The 15,628-nt window shown below is 40.7% G+C and overlaps 2 protein-coding genes and 2 non-coding genes across 4 annotated transcripts; 1 reads left to right on the forward strand and 3 right to left on the reverse strand.

Moving 5' to 3' along the window:
• Positions 1-209: 209 nt before the first annotated feature.
• Trnah-gug lies at positions 210-281 on the reverse strand. Its single transcript has one exon. It is a non-coding gene; the product is annotated as a tRNA-His (tRNA).
• A 208-nt stretch (positions 282-489) lies between these two features.
• Positions 490-561, reverse strand: Trnah-gug. Its single transcript has one exon. It is a non-coding gene; the product is annotated as a tRNA-His (tRNA).
• Positions 562-3,401: 2,840 nt separating this feature from the next.
• On the forward strand, positions 3,402-4,757 carry LOC119730633 (beta-1,4-galactosyltransferase galt-1-like; the record flags this gene model as incomplete). Its single annotated transcript, XM_038203620.1, has 1 exon — positions 3,402-4,757. A coding segment is annotated over one exon (1,281 nt), but the record flags the coding sequence as incomplete, so codon positions are not given.
• Positions 4,758-8,147: 3,390 nt separating this feature from the next.
• Positions 8,148-12,627, reverse strand: LOC119730282 (proteasome assembly chaperone 1-like). The gene is made up of 6 exons (XM_038203095.1): positions 12,416-12,627; positions 11,666-11,775; positions 11,111-11,316; positions 10,185-10,383; positions 9,321-9,457; positions 8,148-8,501 (listed from the first exon to the last, which is right to left on the reverse strand). Exons 1-6 carry the CDS (start codon positions 12,571-12,573, stop codon positions 8,427-8,429), a joined length of 885 nt encoding a protein of 294 aa, XP_038059023.1. The 5' UTR covers positions 12,574-12,627; the 3' UTR covers positions 8,148-8,426.
• Positions 12,628-15,628: the final 3,001 nt, after the last annotated feature.

Raw genomic sequence — 15,628 nt, forward strand, 5'->3', positions numbered from 1 at the left:
AATTTAGCGGGGGGGGGGGAGATCTTTCATAAATTGAACATTCTTCAATTGAAAAGCAATGCAGGGTTTTTGTGAGAGAAAAACAAAGCAATGTAGAAACGCATTATTTTGAATAATTGGGGGGGGGGGAGAAAAAGATCAAACATCGCGATTCAAATGCAACTGATCAGGGAACTTCCCCAGAAAATTCGTAAAAAAAAAAATGTTTTTGCCATGACCAGGATTCGAACCTGGGTTATTGCGACCACAACGCAATGTCCTAACCACTAGACGATCACAGCGTGATGAAATATTATCAAATACAATTATATATTCCTTTTTTTTTTAAGTGAAATGGAAAATATCAAAATGGCATGACGGAAAACGGAAAAATATAGCGCCCACAACGTAATGTCCGACAGCCGCTGCACAAAAATTGAAGAAATTATTGCGAAATACGTCTCTTATTTTGATTAATTTTGTTTAAATAATGAAAAATGTCAAAAAGTGTGCCGAGACCAGGATTCGAACCTGGGTTATTGCGACCACAACGCAATGTCCTAACCACTAGACGATCACGGCCAACGAGCAAACGCTTGACTGAAATTAGTGTCAATCTTTAGAGTCAAAATAAGTGTGTCAATCCAATCAGTGTCGCGAAAATAAGTTTAAAAAGTCATGCATTTAGCACATTATTCACATTTTAAACATTTTTTTTTGCGAAAATGCCAGTTTTTAACATTCTTAAAATTGTTGACACAAAATTTGCCCCCTCCTTTTTTTTGGGGGGGGGGGGGTGGGGTTTGCAACGTAAGCCTACTTCAAAACTGACATTTCTTATAATCAGTCATATTCAAAGTGACAACTTCGTTATACAGGGACCCCTCCATCTATCTATCAATTTCTATCCATTGAAAGAGGATGTAATGGTGAATTTAATTCAGATCTTCGAATTTTATACAATTTTTTTTTTCAATCTTTAAAAAACTGGTACTTAACTAGAAAGATCTCCGGACAGAGATTGTTGTTCAATTTGGCGCTCCCCCACAGAAATTTAATTCTATCGTTTGCATTTTCCCCAATTAAACCCGAGTACTGAAAATCAATTAGTATCAAAAAGTTTACTTGGATTTAAAGATAACATTGGTACTATTAACACCCTATGAAATTATTCCGTCTGGCTTGCTGGCATGTATAAGAAATCAAGAACGGTCCTGAGGCGATTTGCAACGATCAGTCAATTGACTTGAGTTTTGGAAATAAAAAGTGCAATTGAGGCAGACGTGTTTTTTTATCAAAAGGGTGTGGAATGTTTTTCACTATTTTCTCGAAAAGTGTAATATCCACTGAGCTGAAACTTCAACAGGTCAGGTTTTGAGTTTTCTTCTTTGTATTTAGAGAGGAGTTATTATTGGAAACGCACGAATGAAATGCATGAAGCGAAAATGCCTTTATGCTTTAAGCATCACCTTGGCTCGTAAAATTGACTTAGACGACAATACCCGACCAGTTCAATTTATGGCTTGCTTAGTCTTATCTTCTCAATCTTGGAAACACGGCACAGAAAGAGAAAAAGCTTTATAAGGCTCCTCGTCCTTTACACAAAGTCTCCCACCCCGCGTTTTGGGAAAACGCGTTCGGTTGGATCTGGGCTGTTAATTCTCGGCAGTAAAAAGCTTACCCCGAACATTCCTTCCTCGTTGGGTATACCACACGGGCCGTGTTTGAGTGGTGTATACACAAGGAACGATAAAGTCAATGATGTTATATAGACCGATGTTGTTTAGTCATCTCTAGGATAATATTGGATTTGATAATCAAAATGGACCTTTGGACTTTCAGTGAGTGATCTTCAGTGAGTGATCAAGTAAGCATTCTGTGTTTCCTCTGTTCAGGATTCTGTGCATCACCACGTTGTCGAAATTCCGTCGATAAGAGCCTACATACGCGCCAGTAAAAAGCTCATTCATTTGGTCTGAACTTAAATGGGGAAAACTTGCGTCCGTCTGCTGCCTGTGCAGTCGACTGATGATGATAATGATGATGAACTGTAGGCTATAACTACACAAAATGGACCTCGATGTAAAACAACATTTAAGCAAGGTATGCAAGTTGATATTCTTTGATTTTAAATCTTCTGTGAATTTCGTAGACCACAACGAACATTTTGGGGCAAGGAATGTCGTGTAAGTTTGAAGTAAATGTAGGCCTAATACTTATAATTATAGCATTACAATCTCAAAGCATTACAATTATTCCCCCGATCATCAGGCCACGCGAGACCGCGCGGCATCTGATATCAGCGCACATTCGGTCCTGGCTTCAGGTTTCAGGTTTCAGATTTGTGTATTTTCACAGTATCAAAAATCAAATACAATGGTATACCATTTTACCAAGTAAATTTTATGCAAAATTAATGCAAAGAAATGCAAGGTAATTGTGACACTGCAGAGGGATCCATTATTTTAGAAAGCACAGCTTGTATTCAATGGTCCCTAATTTACATGCACTGCATTGAGACAGGAATAAAAGAATGTTAATCGAACCATTCAGGTCCCTGGCCGATGAACCAATGAAAAAAAATGTAATAGTAGGTCTCAATGCACATGCATGTTTGCAAGGAAAAAAGGAAGAAAGACAATTTACCACTAACATTTATACAAGAAAGTGGACCAACACAAACAATGGACAAAGACTACAAAGCGACAGCTACAAAGAGGTCTTATCAGATCAGCAGATAAAGTGGGTTAGAATGTAGAACAAGCAACAATAAGATTCCAGTAAAACAGATTTAAAAATACGTTTGAAAGCAGAAATATTTTTGGATGCTTTGAGCTGGTCATTAAGCCTGTTCCACAGCATGGGTCCCTCGTGTTTAATAGTTTTACGAGCTAGCGAAGTACGGGTGTAAGAAATGTGGAAATTGGAAGCTTGACGGGTAAAATGGTAATGAATTTCTGAATTGCGAGAAAAAATAATTTGGATAGGAAAAGGTACATTTTTACAAGCAAGCTGGTATATGAGGGACCCAAGCTGGTGACAATAAATATCCTTGACTTTACTATATATGTAGCCAGTCATACTCCTGGGTGGAGATATAATTATGATGATATTTGTAAAATCCAAAATGCATGCAAATACCAAAGGAGCCCCTTTTAAATCCTTGTGAAGATTTGTCTCAATTTTTTTTTACTATATGCCCTATAGATGAAAGTCGAAGCGACGGAAACTGGTGAGGGATGGATGAACGAATGCCAAGACAGCTTGCTGAACTTGAGAGTCTAAAAGTTTTGTTGTGACATTTTGAATGATGTCATTTTCATTATGCGCCAAGTTGTGCTGTGGCCATGCGACGCTCAAAATTACCCAAGTACGTTAGGGCGCTCTGTGCCTTTATAGCTATCTATGCTATTTGCCGTATCTTACCTACCTCTGACCAAGAAGCTGGTAGCGATGTAGGAGCAAGATCTTGGGTAAAGTTGACAGGGAGGAAGCTCCTCATGCACATTGGCTTGACAGACTCGATATGTGACAGCTCCGGAGCAAGGCACCTGCCGGAGTTTGGAAGAGGATGCTACCTCCGAGACAAGCTGACCTGCTCAGGCCTTCCGACGCTCCACTCGGCCTTCGCGGAGTCCACGCGCGGTGAGTTGGTCTTCGTGGGCGTCAAGCGCCGAGACGAGGCCTGGGATAAGGAGCAATTCATCTGCGAGTTCCCCAACGGGGAAATGACCCTCACCGACCCTGTTGTGAGGGACTACCGGAGTTTTGGCAACGGGTACCCGCAGTACCTGGTGGTCATCACCTGCCCGATGCCACCAAGCATCTCCGATGAAGTCAACCGGCGAGGCATCCGTCGGTTTAGGGTGAACTTTCGCCTGGCTTCCGATCCCCGGTACGCTTACACCGGCGTGCCGGTGTGTCTCACCGAGTCGCACCGGCGCGAGCTCACCCTGTGCACCATGGTCAAAGACATGGGAAAGTACATCCCAGACTGGTTGTTCTACTACAAAAATCTAGGCGTGGAGCATGTCTATATCTACGACAACGACCCAAGAACCACCATGCCCGAGGATCTGAGGGGCTACCTCGACACGGGGTTTGTGACTCTCATACCATGGGCGCACACCCCTAGCCCAGACAAGACGTACCTAGAGGTGCAAATAGCCCACGAGAATGACTGCCTGTGGCGTCTTCGTCACAACACGGAGTGGGTGCTCAAAGTAGACGTAGACGAATTCGTCCAGCCCATGGACCCAAACCGGACCAGGATAACAGACTACCTAACCGATCCTCGGCTGAAATCTCTGGCCACGATAAAGCTCAGGAATTGGTTCTTTGGCCGACCACCCAACTCCAAGAAGAAAATTGTAGCGGCCAGGACGGTGTTCGAGCGGAACCCGTGGAGAGTGCCGGACGCCACGCCGGAGAACCGCGGCCGCGACAAGTGCATCGTCCGGCCAATCAACGTCCACTATTTCAAGATCCACGGGGTCAAGATTGGGGGAGACACGCTGACCCTTGACCCCGAGGATGACCTCAGGCTCGTCCACTACCGGAAGGACAACCCGAGACATCGAGGCTTTCGCATGCGCCAGTTGGTGAAAGATGCCAGCATGATTGAAATTTGGAAGAAAATGACGAGTGGAAGGGATGTCTCACCCGAACTTTTCAAACAGCATACAGACGCAAGTTTACCATAGTTTTATATCCATAAGTGTATTTAACTAAGACATCACCTCTAGCAGTAATAAAAACTGTTAACAGTATTTACATTCCCCAAAGGTATGAATGAGTTCTTTTTTGTTGGTAATCATCGGTTTGAGTTACTATGGTCGTTTCCAGTATTAAAACTAATAAATAAACGTTAGAGGGCCTGTCGTTTCAATCAGCAGGATCTGCCTTAATCAAAGGCTATACGTTTAACTGATAGCTTCCCCCCAATAGACTTTATTCACGGAGGGAGAACGTCAGAGCTGTGGTGAAGTCCATCACAAGGCAATCATATTAGTCAAATGACAATGGACCGATCCAGTAAGCCCCGCCCACTGCACACGTGGGGAAATTAACACGTGCTCCTCTCCAATGCCACGCTGAATTTTCCTGCCGCGCGCGCGCATCATACGCGCGTGTACGCACGTCGGACTTTTGTGCACGGCTTTTAAATCACAGCTGTGATTGGTCAGTCAGAATACCATGGGGCGGTGCTTACTGGATCGGTCCATTCCTGGGATGAACAATGACAAAGGAATGCCATTTTCAAAGTTACAGTGAAGCGTGGATGACTTTTGATTGACATTTGAGAATACGTGAAGACTTGTCTATCCAACCTGGTTCCTCCAATCAGAGCGTTTGAGAGAGAAACCCGACTTTCTGCCTGTTCTCATCCATGTACTATTGCTATACCTACATGTACATGTAGATGTAGAACTAAAGGATATTCCAATAGCTTTTCCCCACGTGCTGCATCTCTTTGGAATTCCTTGCCTGGTGCTTGTTTCCCTCCAACCTATGATCTGTCCTGTTTCACGAGGAATGTTAATTCCTTCCTTCAGTTTTCCTGAGTACCTACTCTTCTTTGTATTTCTCTTGTAGCCCTGTACCTGGAGTGGCTTCTAGCCTTGTTTCAGGGCAAATATGCATACAAAACTACGTCTCTGACTATTTTTTACTTTGGACTTTCTGTACCGTAGATTCAATGATAATTCAATGTACATGTACATTAAATTTTACTACCCTAGTAAAGGCACCGCATCTTTACCGTAGTGCGCCCTCTATTGTGCTTGCCCAGTATCACATAGCTGCCAACTTTTCAAAATCCCAATTAGTAATCAACCCGCGCGGTCATTTTCAACTGCTCGTTTGATCAAAAGCTTTACAAACATCGAGTACAGGTACATGGTTTACATGTACACATACATGTGCATACCCCTTCTTTTTGTGAATAATAATGTACTGTAGGCCAAAAGATAATTTAAAAAAAAAAAATAAAATAAAAAAATAAAAAAATAAAAATAATAATTAATGATGTTTTAATGTCTGTTTTTGTTTGTTGAAGTCAAATAAATAATAACAACAATAACATGTGCGCATATTTTGTTTGAGATGCATGCTATCGATGTGGAGTTTCGAGTTCGTATCATCAATGTATTTACACACAATGATTTAGGGCCACCGTATGCAATAGAAATATCCCGCCAACATACCTTGCAAACGCATGCTGATTTATCTTTTCTGGATGTTGTGACAAACTCAAACTCTATTACCAATTATTCCAACCATACTCTTATTAAATTCCATGATTAAAATCTCGCACTGATGGGTCTCATCCCGGCAATAAGCGACCAAATGTGCTCACGATCGTCACTGAAAAGCACTCACACACAGTACACACAACCACACATCCACGAGATGCACACAAATGACACACCATTGAAAAATAGTTTTAGTCTGGTCCTCAAGTACTCCACTGCGCACACTGCATTGATGTCTATCAGGTGCTTGACTGCATTCTTATTAGACTTGTCACTAGTCCATCCATTATCGCGACATTTCGCCAGAAGTTTTCGGTCAAAAACGATACTTTACAAGTATTTTTTTTTCGTTATGTAGAAAATGGGAAATTCGTAATATTTTAGTGGCAAATCGTATTTTCGTAATTTAACAAACAATTCGTAATAATTACGAAAAATTCGTAACAGTTGGCAGCTATGGTATCACCAAATCCTTAAAGGGGCTTTCGCACGCACGTACTGCGGCCGATCGACTGTGCATGTTCGATGCCCAAAAAAAGATTTTTAAATAGATGAAAACACAAAACCATCAACATGAACTTCGGATGTAAATCAATGAATGAATATTTTAATTTCAAAGGGCATTTATCAAAAACTACAAATTATGCATGAACAAAGTGTTCTCACTTTCTCCTCATAAAGTTATCTTCACTTTGTTCAAATTAAATTTACAATTTCATTTTTGAGATTTGTATCACACGATATGGCTGGATTATTTGTGTGTCACTAGGTATATTTGAAACTGAAACAAACTTAAATAGGCCGAGTAAAAAATAAAATGATTCTCCTCTGGGCTTTTTGAAAACCCAAGATGGCAGAATTTCCAAGATGGTGGAGGAATTCTTCCATTCTTTTTACTTTTTTGCTGATACAAAATTGTGTCCAAAGGAACCTAACCCTTTCTACAAAGCTACAATTGTGTTGGAAACATATAAAAAGACAATATATTGGCAAAATTTGCAAAAGATATTGCATATTGAATGTATCAGTTAAAGAGGTTGTGGAATGCTCGAAGACATTTCCGTCATTTTTCGGGTATATGTAGCCTAAGGTGTGATGAAATAAAAACGACTATTGTGTCTGTCATAAAATGAGTATAAAAGGTACTTTTGAGAGCTGTTTTTCAGGTCCTGTTTCGACCCGAACGTGCAATTTGTGCAAACGTCGTCGTTGGGGGCAGCAAACAAAACATAGTAAATCGTGACGTAATAAACAGGACTCCCGATGCAGCGTAGTATAAACGAGTCCTGTTTATTACGTCACGATTTACTATGTTTTGTTTGCTACTCCCAACGACGACTTTTACACCAATTGCACGTTCAGGTCTTCTTTTTTTAAAATTTCATCACACCTTAGGCTACATATACCTGAAAAATGACGGAAATGTCTTCGAGCATTCCACAACCTCTATAAAAAAAAGAGGCATGTAGAAAAAAGGAAGGGGGTGGGGCCTTTCCGAAGATGCGTCTATTTCCGTTATTAGATTGTTTTTAATTCCGCGAATCCGTGAATGGATGCGCGTGGTTGCTATAATTTGTCGGTTCAATGTGTGAAATCGCTTAGCTGAATGAGAAAGTGTCTCGGACTCTGATTTCAGGTGCAATCAAAATATGACTCGACAATTTCTGAATTGAAATCGAGATCCTAGAATATTGTTTTCTCAAAATATACACCATTCACTGAAGTAAAACTTAATCGAGTTAATAATGCCCAAATGACAAATGACCTACAATACCTTCAAGCGAAATTTCTGCTTTTGATGACTTCACAAAATCAGCAATTAATCAGTTTCATTTTCATGTTTAAACAAGGACAAACTATCAACAAAACATCGCAAAATACCAGTAGAAATAAAGCTGACATTCATGGAATGACTCAAGATTTATCTGTCGTTTTACTTTTCATAGAAGGTATACTTTTCCAGTACAACGAAAATTACTGAATGGCTAATGCAGAATCTTCTTGTAATGCTTTTCAAAGCTAACTGTACTTCAAGAGATAATATATTTGGTTGTATTGGACTGAAAAAAAGTTTGACGATTGTCAACTAGCAAGTGAACGACTACAGCAAGTCAAATTATGGTAATTAACCGTATTTTTTTTGGTATAAAACAGGCTCGATTTTAGAATTTGATTTTTCATGTCGATTGTTTCTCACGTATACAGACTGCCGTGTAGGGCCCTTCTCTCCACAAGTTTCCTTAAGACTGCATCAGCATTAGGGTTCTTCTGAAAATGGAACAAAGTCAATGAAAAGTTACTTGTCATTGTCACAGAGGTTGGGGTGGGGTTGGGGGTGGGGTGGGGGTATAAGGGTGGGGTAAGGGGATGGGAGGGGGAGGTGTTGGTCTATTAACCCTCGGAGTAGAGTGACCAAAAAAATCACACAGTGAAACCACATGGAGAATTTTATCACCACACTGTTTCTAGGTCAATAACCCCCTCATGCACAAGATATAGGCAGGTCACATGGCCTTTGTGTGGGCCAGGATTGTTTACGACCTGTCTGAGCTCTGGGCGGCACGAGGGGTTGACACAGAGAGATCGAGGGGTTGACACAGAGAGATCGGTGGCACAAAGGGGTTGGCCACTAAGATCTCCAATTACTGCACAAAGGCATTAGGCGCCTCTTGGGGCTGCTGTCTTTCAACACTCCTTACTCTGCAGTGGTTAGGGTCTGGCCAATGGGAGTCTACAGGCTTGTGGTGTATAGTAGGGGTGAAGATTACATGGAATCTTGGCCTTATTGGCCCATTGAAAAAAAAGTTATGATCACCAAGAATGGGATAGCGTAAGACTGTGGTATACAAGTCCATTGTTGGCTATTCCCCAGTTTATATCGGTCCCCGTTTGTACTCCTGGGTAGATAAAGACAATTGGGGAGAAGTGTCTTGCCCAAGAACACAACAAGGACTAAACAAAGGAATCAACTGAGGTGGAATTTGAACCTGTGGCCACAGGAACACTGTGCCAGCACTCTACCAACTGAATTATCCAGTCAAAATTTGTTTAACAAGTCTCAATCTAGAAATGCCAAGATAAACTCACCTTGTATATTTTCTTGAGAGGACTGTTTGACAACAGGGAATTGAATACTTTGATGTCGTCTGTGTGTAGAAACAGGCCATCCAGAAACCCAACATAGACAACACAGGACACGCCAAATATGTGGCAGTGGCTCAGTACTGAGTGGAGGACAAAAGACAAAAGAAACAAGAAATAAGAGAGCAAAATTCAAAAGCTGATGTGTTCATGCTCAGCTGAAAAATCCATTTAATTGATTTCTCCCTATCGAATTGTGCACGAAAAACATGAATTTTATTTTGGTACTTCAAAAAGATTGTTTTTGTTGACATTAAGCATCAGACCATAAGTATTTTTGCTTGGGACATTCCTTAATCCTTCAAAATCCACCGTTGTGCAGGAAACCAATGACACATTCTTTGGACTTGAAACTTGCAAGGGATGTCGATCCTAATATACGGGGAACAGTCACTGACCAAGCTTTACTTTCTCTAATCCTCCAAAATCCACCATTGTGCAGCAAACCAATGGCACATTCTTTGGACTTGAAACTTGCAAGGGACATCGATCCTAATGTATGGGGAACAGTCACTGAACAGGCTTTACTTTCTCCAATCCTACAAAATCCACCATTGTGCAGGCAACCAATGGCACATTCTATGGACTTGAAACTTGCAAGGGGCATCGATCCTAATACATGCATATGGGGAACAGTCAGCGACCAGGCTTATTCCTCCATTCCTACAAACTCCTACCAAACCTTACAGCCGATTTGAAGGATTAGGGAGGGTTTATTAATACAGGGTTGATAGAACCGGACTCAATATCTTGTTCAAAATCTTGAATGAAGTAAACAAATTATTGAAAGGTATTAAAATAATAATATACCTGCAGCACTTAGTCCTTTGACAACATTAGGCGACTCTAACACTTGGCACTGCAACTTAGAACTGTGCGTCTGGGACTGAAGTGACCGGAGGAAAGGGGTTGACATTTCCGAGGGCGACATTTGCGTTCTGTACTCTGTTGTCGGGGCCGTATCCATGACGATGACCTGGAGTTTTGTTGTGTCAAGGTCTTGGAACATCTGCCGCAGTAAGCATATCAAATAATTAATACCCCTATCTCTATAGAACCCCTTTTTAAGAGTTTAAGTTACCTCCCCTTTTGCAATGAGCATGGTAGCCAATGAGAGTACAGAGTTATATCATGAATGCAGGGTGAGTAAAAAAAACAAAAAAACCCAAATATCATGACTATTGTTTAAATGAAGTTCTGCATGTGGCACGTTCAAAATCTAGGATAAGAAAGCCCAAATCATCAGCTTTCATTGAGGACAAGAATCATTCAAATCACTCATGTTCTTTTCAAGTTACGGAATTTTAAACACAAACACCGTTTCAAAGTTCTGTCCACGGATCACAAAAAAAAAAGTGTCCTTTCAGCAAAACGAATACAATTTACTTGCATCCCGATATGGTTTGTTTTCGTTTAGCTGAAAAAAACCACTTACCTTCTTATGATCCGTGGACAGAACTTTAAAACGGTGGTTGTGTTTAAACTTCGGTAAGTTGAAAAGTACACAAGTGATTTGAATGATTTTTGTACTGAAAGAAAGATTATGAATTTGGCTTTCACATCCTAGATTTTAAAAATGCTACATGCAGAACTTCACTAAAACAATGGTCCCGACATTTGGGTTTCATTTTATTGGACTCACAGTGTAGTTAGAAAAAATGGACTTGATGGAAACACTTCTATATTTTACCCTCTATTTGGAAAAGTTACAAATGGCATCACTATGCATAGCCTACCTTTTCTGTCCAGATGTGACACATCTCTGGAACTATTTCGTGCTTGCACTGGCAAACCAGAACCTCTGGCTGCCGTTTGAGCCGATACACTGAGCACGTGCGGTGACCTGCCACAGATTCTGGCCTGACCTCTGACCTGTTGGGGTCGCAGTCTATTGTCCCCACAATGGTGGGGTCATCCCAAAGGATGTAGGCATCTAAGAAACCTGATAAGAGGGAATTGAGAAAAGTAAGGTGGCACTTCTTTATTGAATGAGAAAAGAATATGCAAGAACTAAGAGGTATTGTATGGGGAATCGATTATAAGGATGATGATTGTAAAAAACACACATTTTTTTATTTGAAAAGTGTAAGAATTTGGGTCTCAGAGTGTCTTGTAAAAACGTGTTCTACTTGTCATACATGTATATATTTTAGCTAGTTTAATCATCATCATCTTCGTGTTTGATATTTTATTTATTGGTTTAGGCCTAATCCTTGACCATTTACTAGACTGTTAAAAATCCCTAAATGTTCTGTAGGTCAAAATAAATGCACAAGTTGTATTTAAGCTACCTGTTGCTGCTGGGCCAATGCCAATGATGAGCATTTCACAGCCGAACCTTTTCCCAGGAGACTGTTCAATGTCTTTTTGGAAATCATGCTTCCACTGCAACTCTGGCTCCCTAAACAAAAAGTTGAAAAGCAAATCATCAGGGCCCAATTTCACGGCGCTGCTAAGCACATGATTTTCTGCTAACAGAGCTTCCATCTATTTCATGGAGACTGTAAGCATAGGCACAGCAAAAGGCACGCTTTCTTCAGAGGAAAAATTTGCTTAAATTAGTGATTAACAATAGAAATCTCCATGCACTCGCAACCGTTAGCACGTCCACGCCGTGAAATAGTGCTTAAGGCTAGCAAATTTTTCTTCTATGCTAAACACAAATTTTCTGCTTACTGTTAAGCAGCGCCGTGAAATTGGGCCCAGGCCTGGCCCTAGGGCCCTAGTATTAGTATTACTATGCTTTATATTTTCCCGCATTTTTTTCAAGTTACTATAGTATTAGTAAGGCCTAACTTGAAAAAAATGCGGGAAAAAATAAAGTATAGCATTGTATCTAGGCTACTGGTTCACACAGTTCATCCTCCCCTATATCATGTTGTTCCAAATTTTTGCTTTGTATTTAACAATCAAAGGTTTATATGACAGTAAAATACATGTTTTCAAAATAAATGTGGTCATTTTTCTTCGCCATGCATGGTTAGCCCACTTCATCAACAACCATGTCAACTGTCCGGAAATTGGACCAGCACTTCGCTTACGGGAAACGCGACTGAGTTTCATCCTCTTCCTCTTCTTCATCGTCGTCCACAGCCCGAGACGGTAGGTTGATCACTTCACCGAAGAAAGTGGCCATTTTCGGCGCTTGGGTGTCTTTAGAAACTAATGTTTGAGAGCAGATTGCCTTCAAAGGCTTCATATACAGTCTTCTGTCGAGTCACACATGTGTAAATAGCATCTTCCGAAGGAGGGCGCCCTACACAAACACTGGTCAGCACCCGAAGACTTCTGTCAATGCGGATCACGATCTGCAAATTAAACAAAAATACACCACTCTTTGTGGAGACAATAAATCCAGAACAACACATTGCTCTGGCTTGAGATTGCGTCCGATTATTGGCCATCGATATCTTACACAAGAGGTTTGAAAATCAACGGGAACTGTGGAAGAATAAGTTTAATATGATTTAAAGAAAATGAAGTGTTTTATCACGAAAAGTTCATTCCCAATCTTAATCACTTTATTAAACAAAAACAGAACACTCTTTGTGGAGACGATAACTCAAGAACAACATATTGCATTGGATTGACATCTCGTTTAATAATTGGCCGTGATATTTTACACAAGAGGTTTGGAAATTGATGGGAACCGTTGAGGAATAAATTTAATATGATTTAAAGGGAAAATACAACATTTGCAAACATCAAAAAATAAAACTACCAAATCATTTTGAAATACCTTGCTGGACTGTTAGTGAATGACAGTGTAAAGTATCCTGTAAAATCATGGCACCTGGTATACTGTCATTTTCAAGAAAAGTGGTATTTTTGTATCAATTTCCAACGCTGGTCGGCCGACCAGCGTTGGAAAAAACTGGCTTGTTTTCAAATACTGGCCCCAATTGACCATCGCACTTGTTTGCAATCGATTACACACCTATGAACGGGTACAAGCCAGCTAGACCGGTTCCCTGACCTTACAATTCCCCAATGTATGTAAACTGCTCTGTTTCTTCATATATGGAGTCGGGGAACCAGACTACAGGAAAATGATTGTTTTTCTTGGTTTTTATAGCATTTTCGAACCCAAAACCTCAAAAAAGTCAGCGTAACTATATTTGCTATATATTTCCAACCCCCCAATTCCATCCATTTCTGAAAATTACAGCAAAAGCAAATGATGCATATTCCCTTTAACGAAAATACACCTTTTCAATCCCGAAAAAATCATTCCCAGACTCGTGTGTTTGACTGAAGCGACCGGTTGTTGCGTGAAAAAAGGCTGATGTGGTTTGGGATTGGAATCATTTGCCCTTGAGCATTAAACTGAGGTCTTGCCATGATGACTGATAGCCAGGCAAATGATTCCAATCCCAACCGCAGCCCTTTTTGTCAACATCGAAGGATTTTACTCAGCTTACATAACACAGCACTAAAATTCAGTAAGGCAAGGAACTTGGTCGCAGCGTCCAAAAAAATGTTGTCGTGTCAAAGGATAATTGTGTAGTAATGCGTTACTAGAATTAAATGAAATTTGTAGGGGTTAATGCCAAGGCTTAGGAGTACCAGCACAACTACTCCCTGGTTTTGTAGTTATTTCAAAATAGTCAGGCGGCCACTTGCTTTGGGAAATATTGATTTGGGAAATCGTGTTTTCGTGATCATAATTCAGGTTGTGCATGGTTTTTCCTCGTTTTCCTCGTGTAATATCCACTGAGCTGAAACTTCTTTCTCGTGCCTGAGAAATTATCTAATAAATAAAAAATAAAATAAATAAAATAAATAAACTTCAACAGGTTAGGTTTTAAACAATCTCCTTTGGATTTTGAGCGGTGTTATCATTGGAAACGAACAAACTGCACGAAGTGCAAATGATACTTCTGATAATGAATTCTTGTTGTTTGCCGATCGCCGGACCAACCACTGCAGATAACACAGTATTTGCATATACCGGTGCAGAAGTCAAAAGGTCACACACACATAACAGTTCTTTGCCTTTAATCAATTTCAGTGCTGTGTAATAGCCATAAAAATTATTCAGATGCCAACCGCAGCCCTTTTCACAATAATTATGAAACAGCTTACATAACACGACACTGAAATTCATTAAGGCAAGGAACTTGGTTACAGTGTCCAAAAATGTTGTTGTGATCAATTGACAATTGTGCAGTGATGCGGGACTGAAATTAAATGAAACTCAAAGAGGTTCAGGCCAAGGATTAGGAGTGTCTGCATAAAAACACATTCAAAATTGACTTTATGGTTATGTAGTTATTTCAAAAATAGTCAGACGGACACTTTTTTGGGACATACTGTATAGCGCCCTCAACAGTTGTGCACAAGGCGAATAGGATCTGTCACCCCGGAACCGATCTTTTTGAGTGAAGTATGAAGGCATCGCTCGTACTGGTAACCAAGTTTAGTGAAGTCCACAGGTTGCAGGCCAGTAAATAGGCCCAAAATTGCCAACGCCTACGCTGGCCAATTAAATTATCTGCTAAGAGCAATTTGTGCCGGGTCATGAATTTCAGGATTTGTTAAAAGTAAAAGTGGAAGCCGTGCACAGGACTGTGAGCTTGGGCCAAGTTCGCGCAAGGACTATAGTTGACCAATGGTTATCGATTAACGCTTGCCCGAACTCTGTCTAGTCAACGGTGGTTGACTATGCTAGTCGACTATTTGGAACCAACCTACTGGGGCTGCATGGTTGCATCGCTGGTAACCAATAGCCGCGCGCATTCATAACGCTAGCAGAGAGCCAGGATCCAGAAGTTTTGCGATGACATTTTGACCAGCGTTTGACTAGAGACGTTCGCACGTTGCTATCAGTGCGCAGGCGTAAGGTACGTCACAAATCAACCACTTGTCGACTGATGGTCCTTGCCCGAACTTGGCCTTGAATATGTGTAAAATTTGGATGAAATTGCCATTGACCATAGGGATCTATGGTAGTTTATTTTACTGGTCTGCAACCTTCACTGGAGGAATTTGTGAAACACGTGACCTTGGGTCAGAAGTTCTGCGTGCGCAGGACCCAGTGCGCACGGAATGAGCTACCCACAGTGCATTGCGACATCTTCATTTCCTTCATAGAGACCTTTGTAAATCGCAGACAATTGCAGAAAAATCCACCTCATGGCGCTTAAACAAAGAATAAACACAGAAACTGTATTATGTAAGTTAAAAAACTAATTCCAATAGAACCTCAAGATAATACAAAAACAATTCAAAAAGCTGCATGGGGGGCCTACAAT

The sequence above is a fragment of the Patiria miniata genome, unplaced genomic scaffold (assembly GCF_015706575.1).
Source record: "Patiria miniata isolate m_02_andy unplaced genomic scaffold, ASM1570657v1 HiC_scaffold_22, whole genome shotgun sequence".
NCBI classification, from domain to species: Eukaryota; Metazoa; Echinodermata; class Asteroidea; order Valvatida; family Asterinidae; genus Patiria; species Patiria miniata.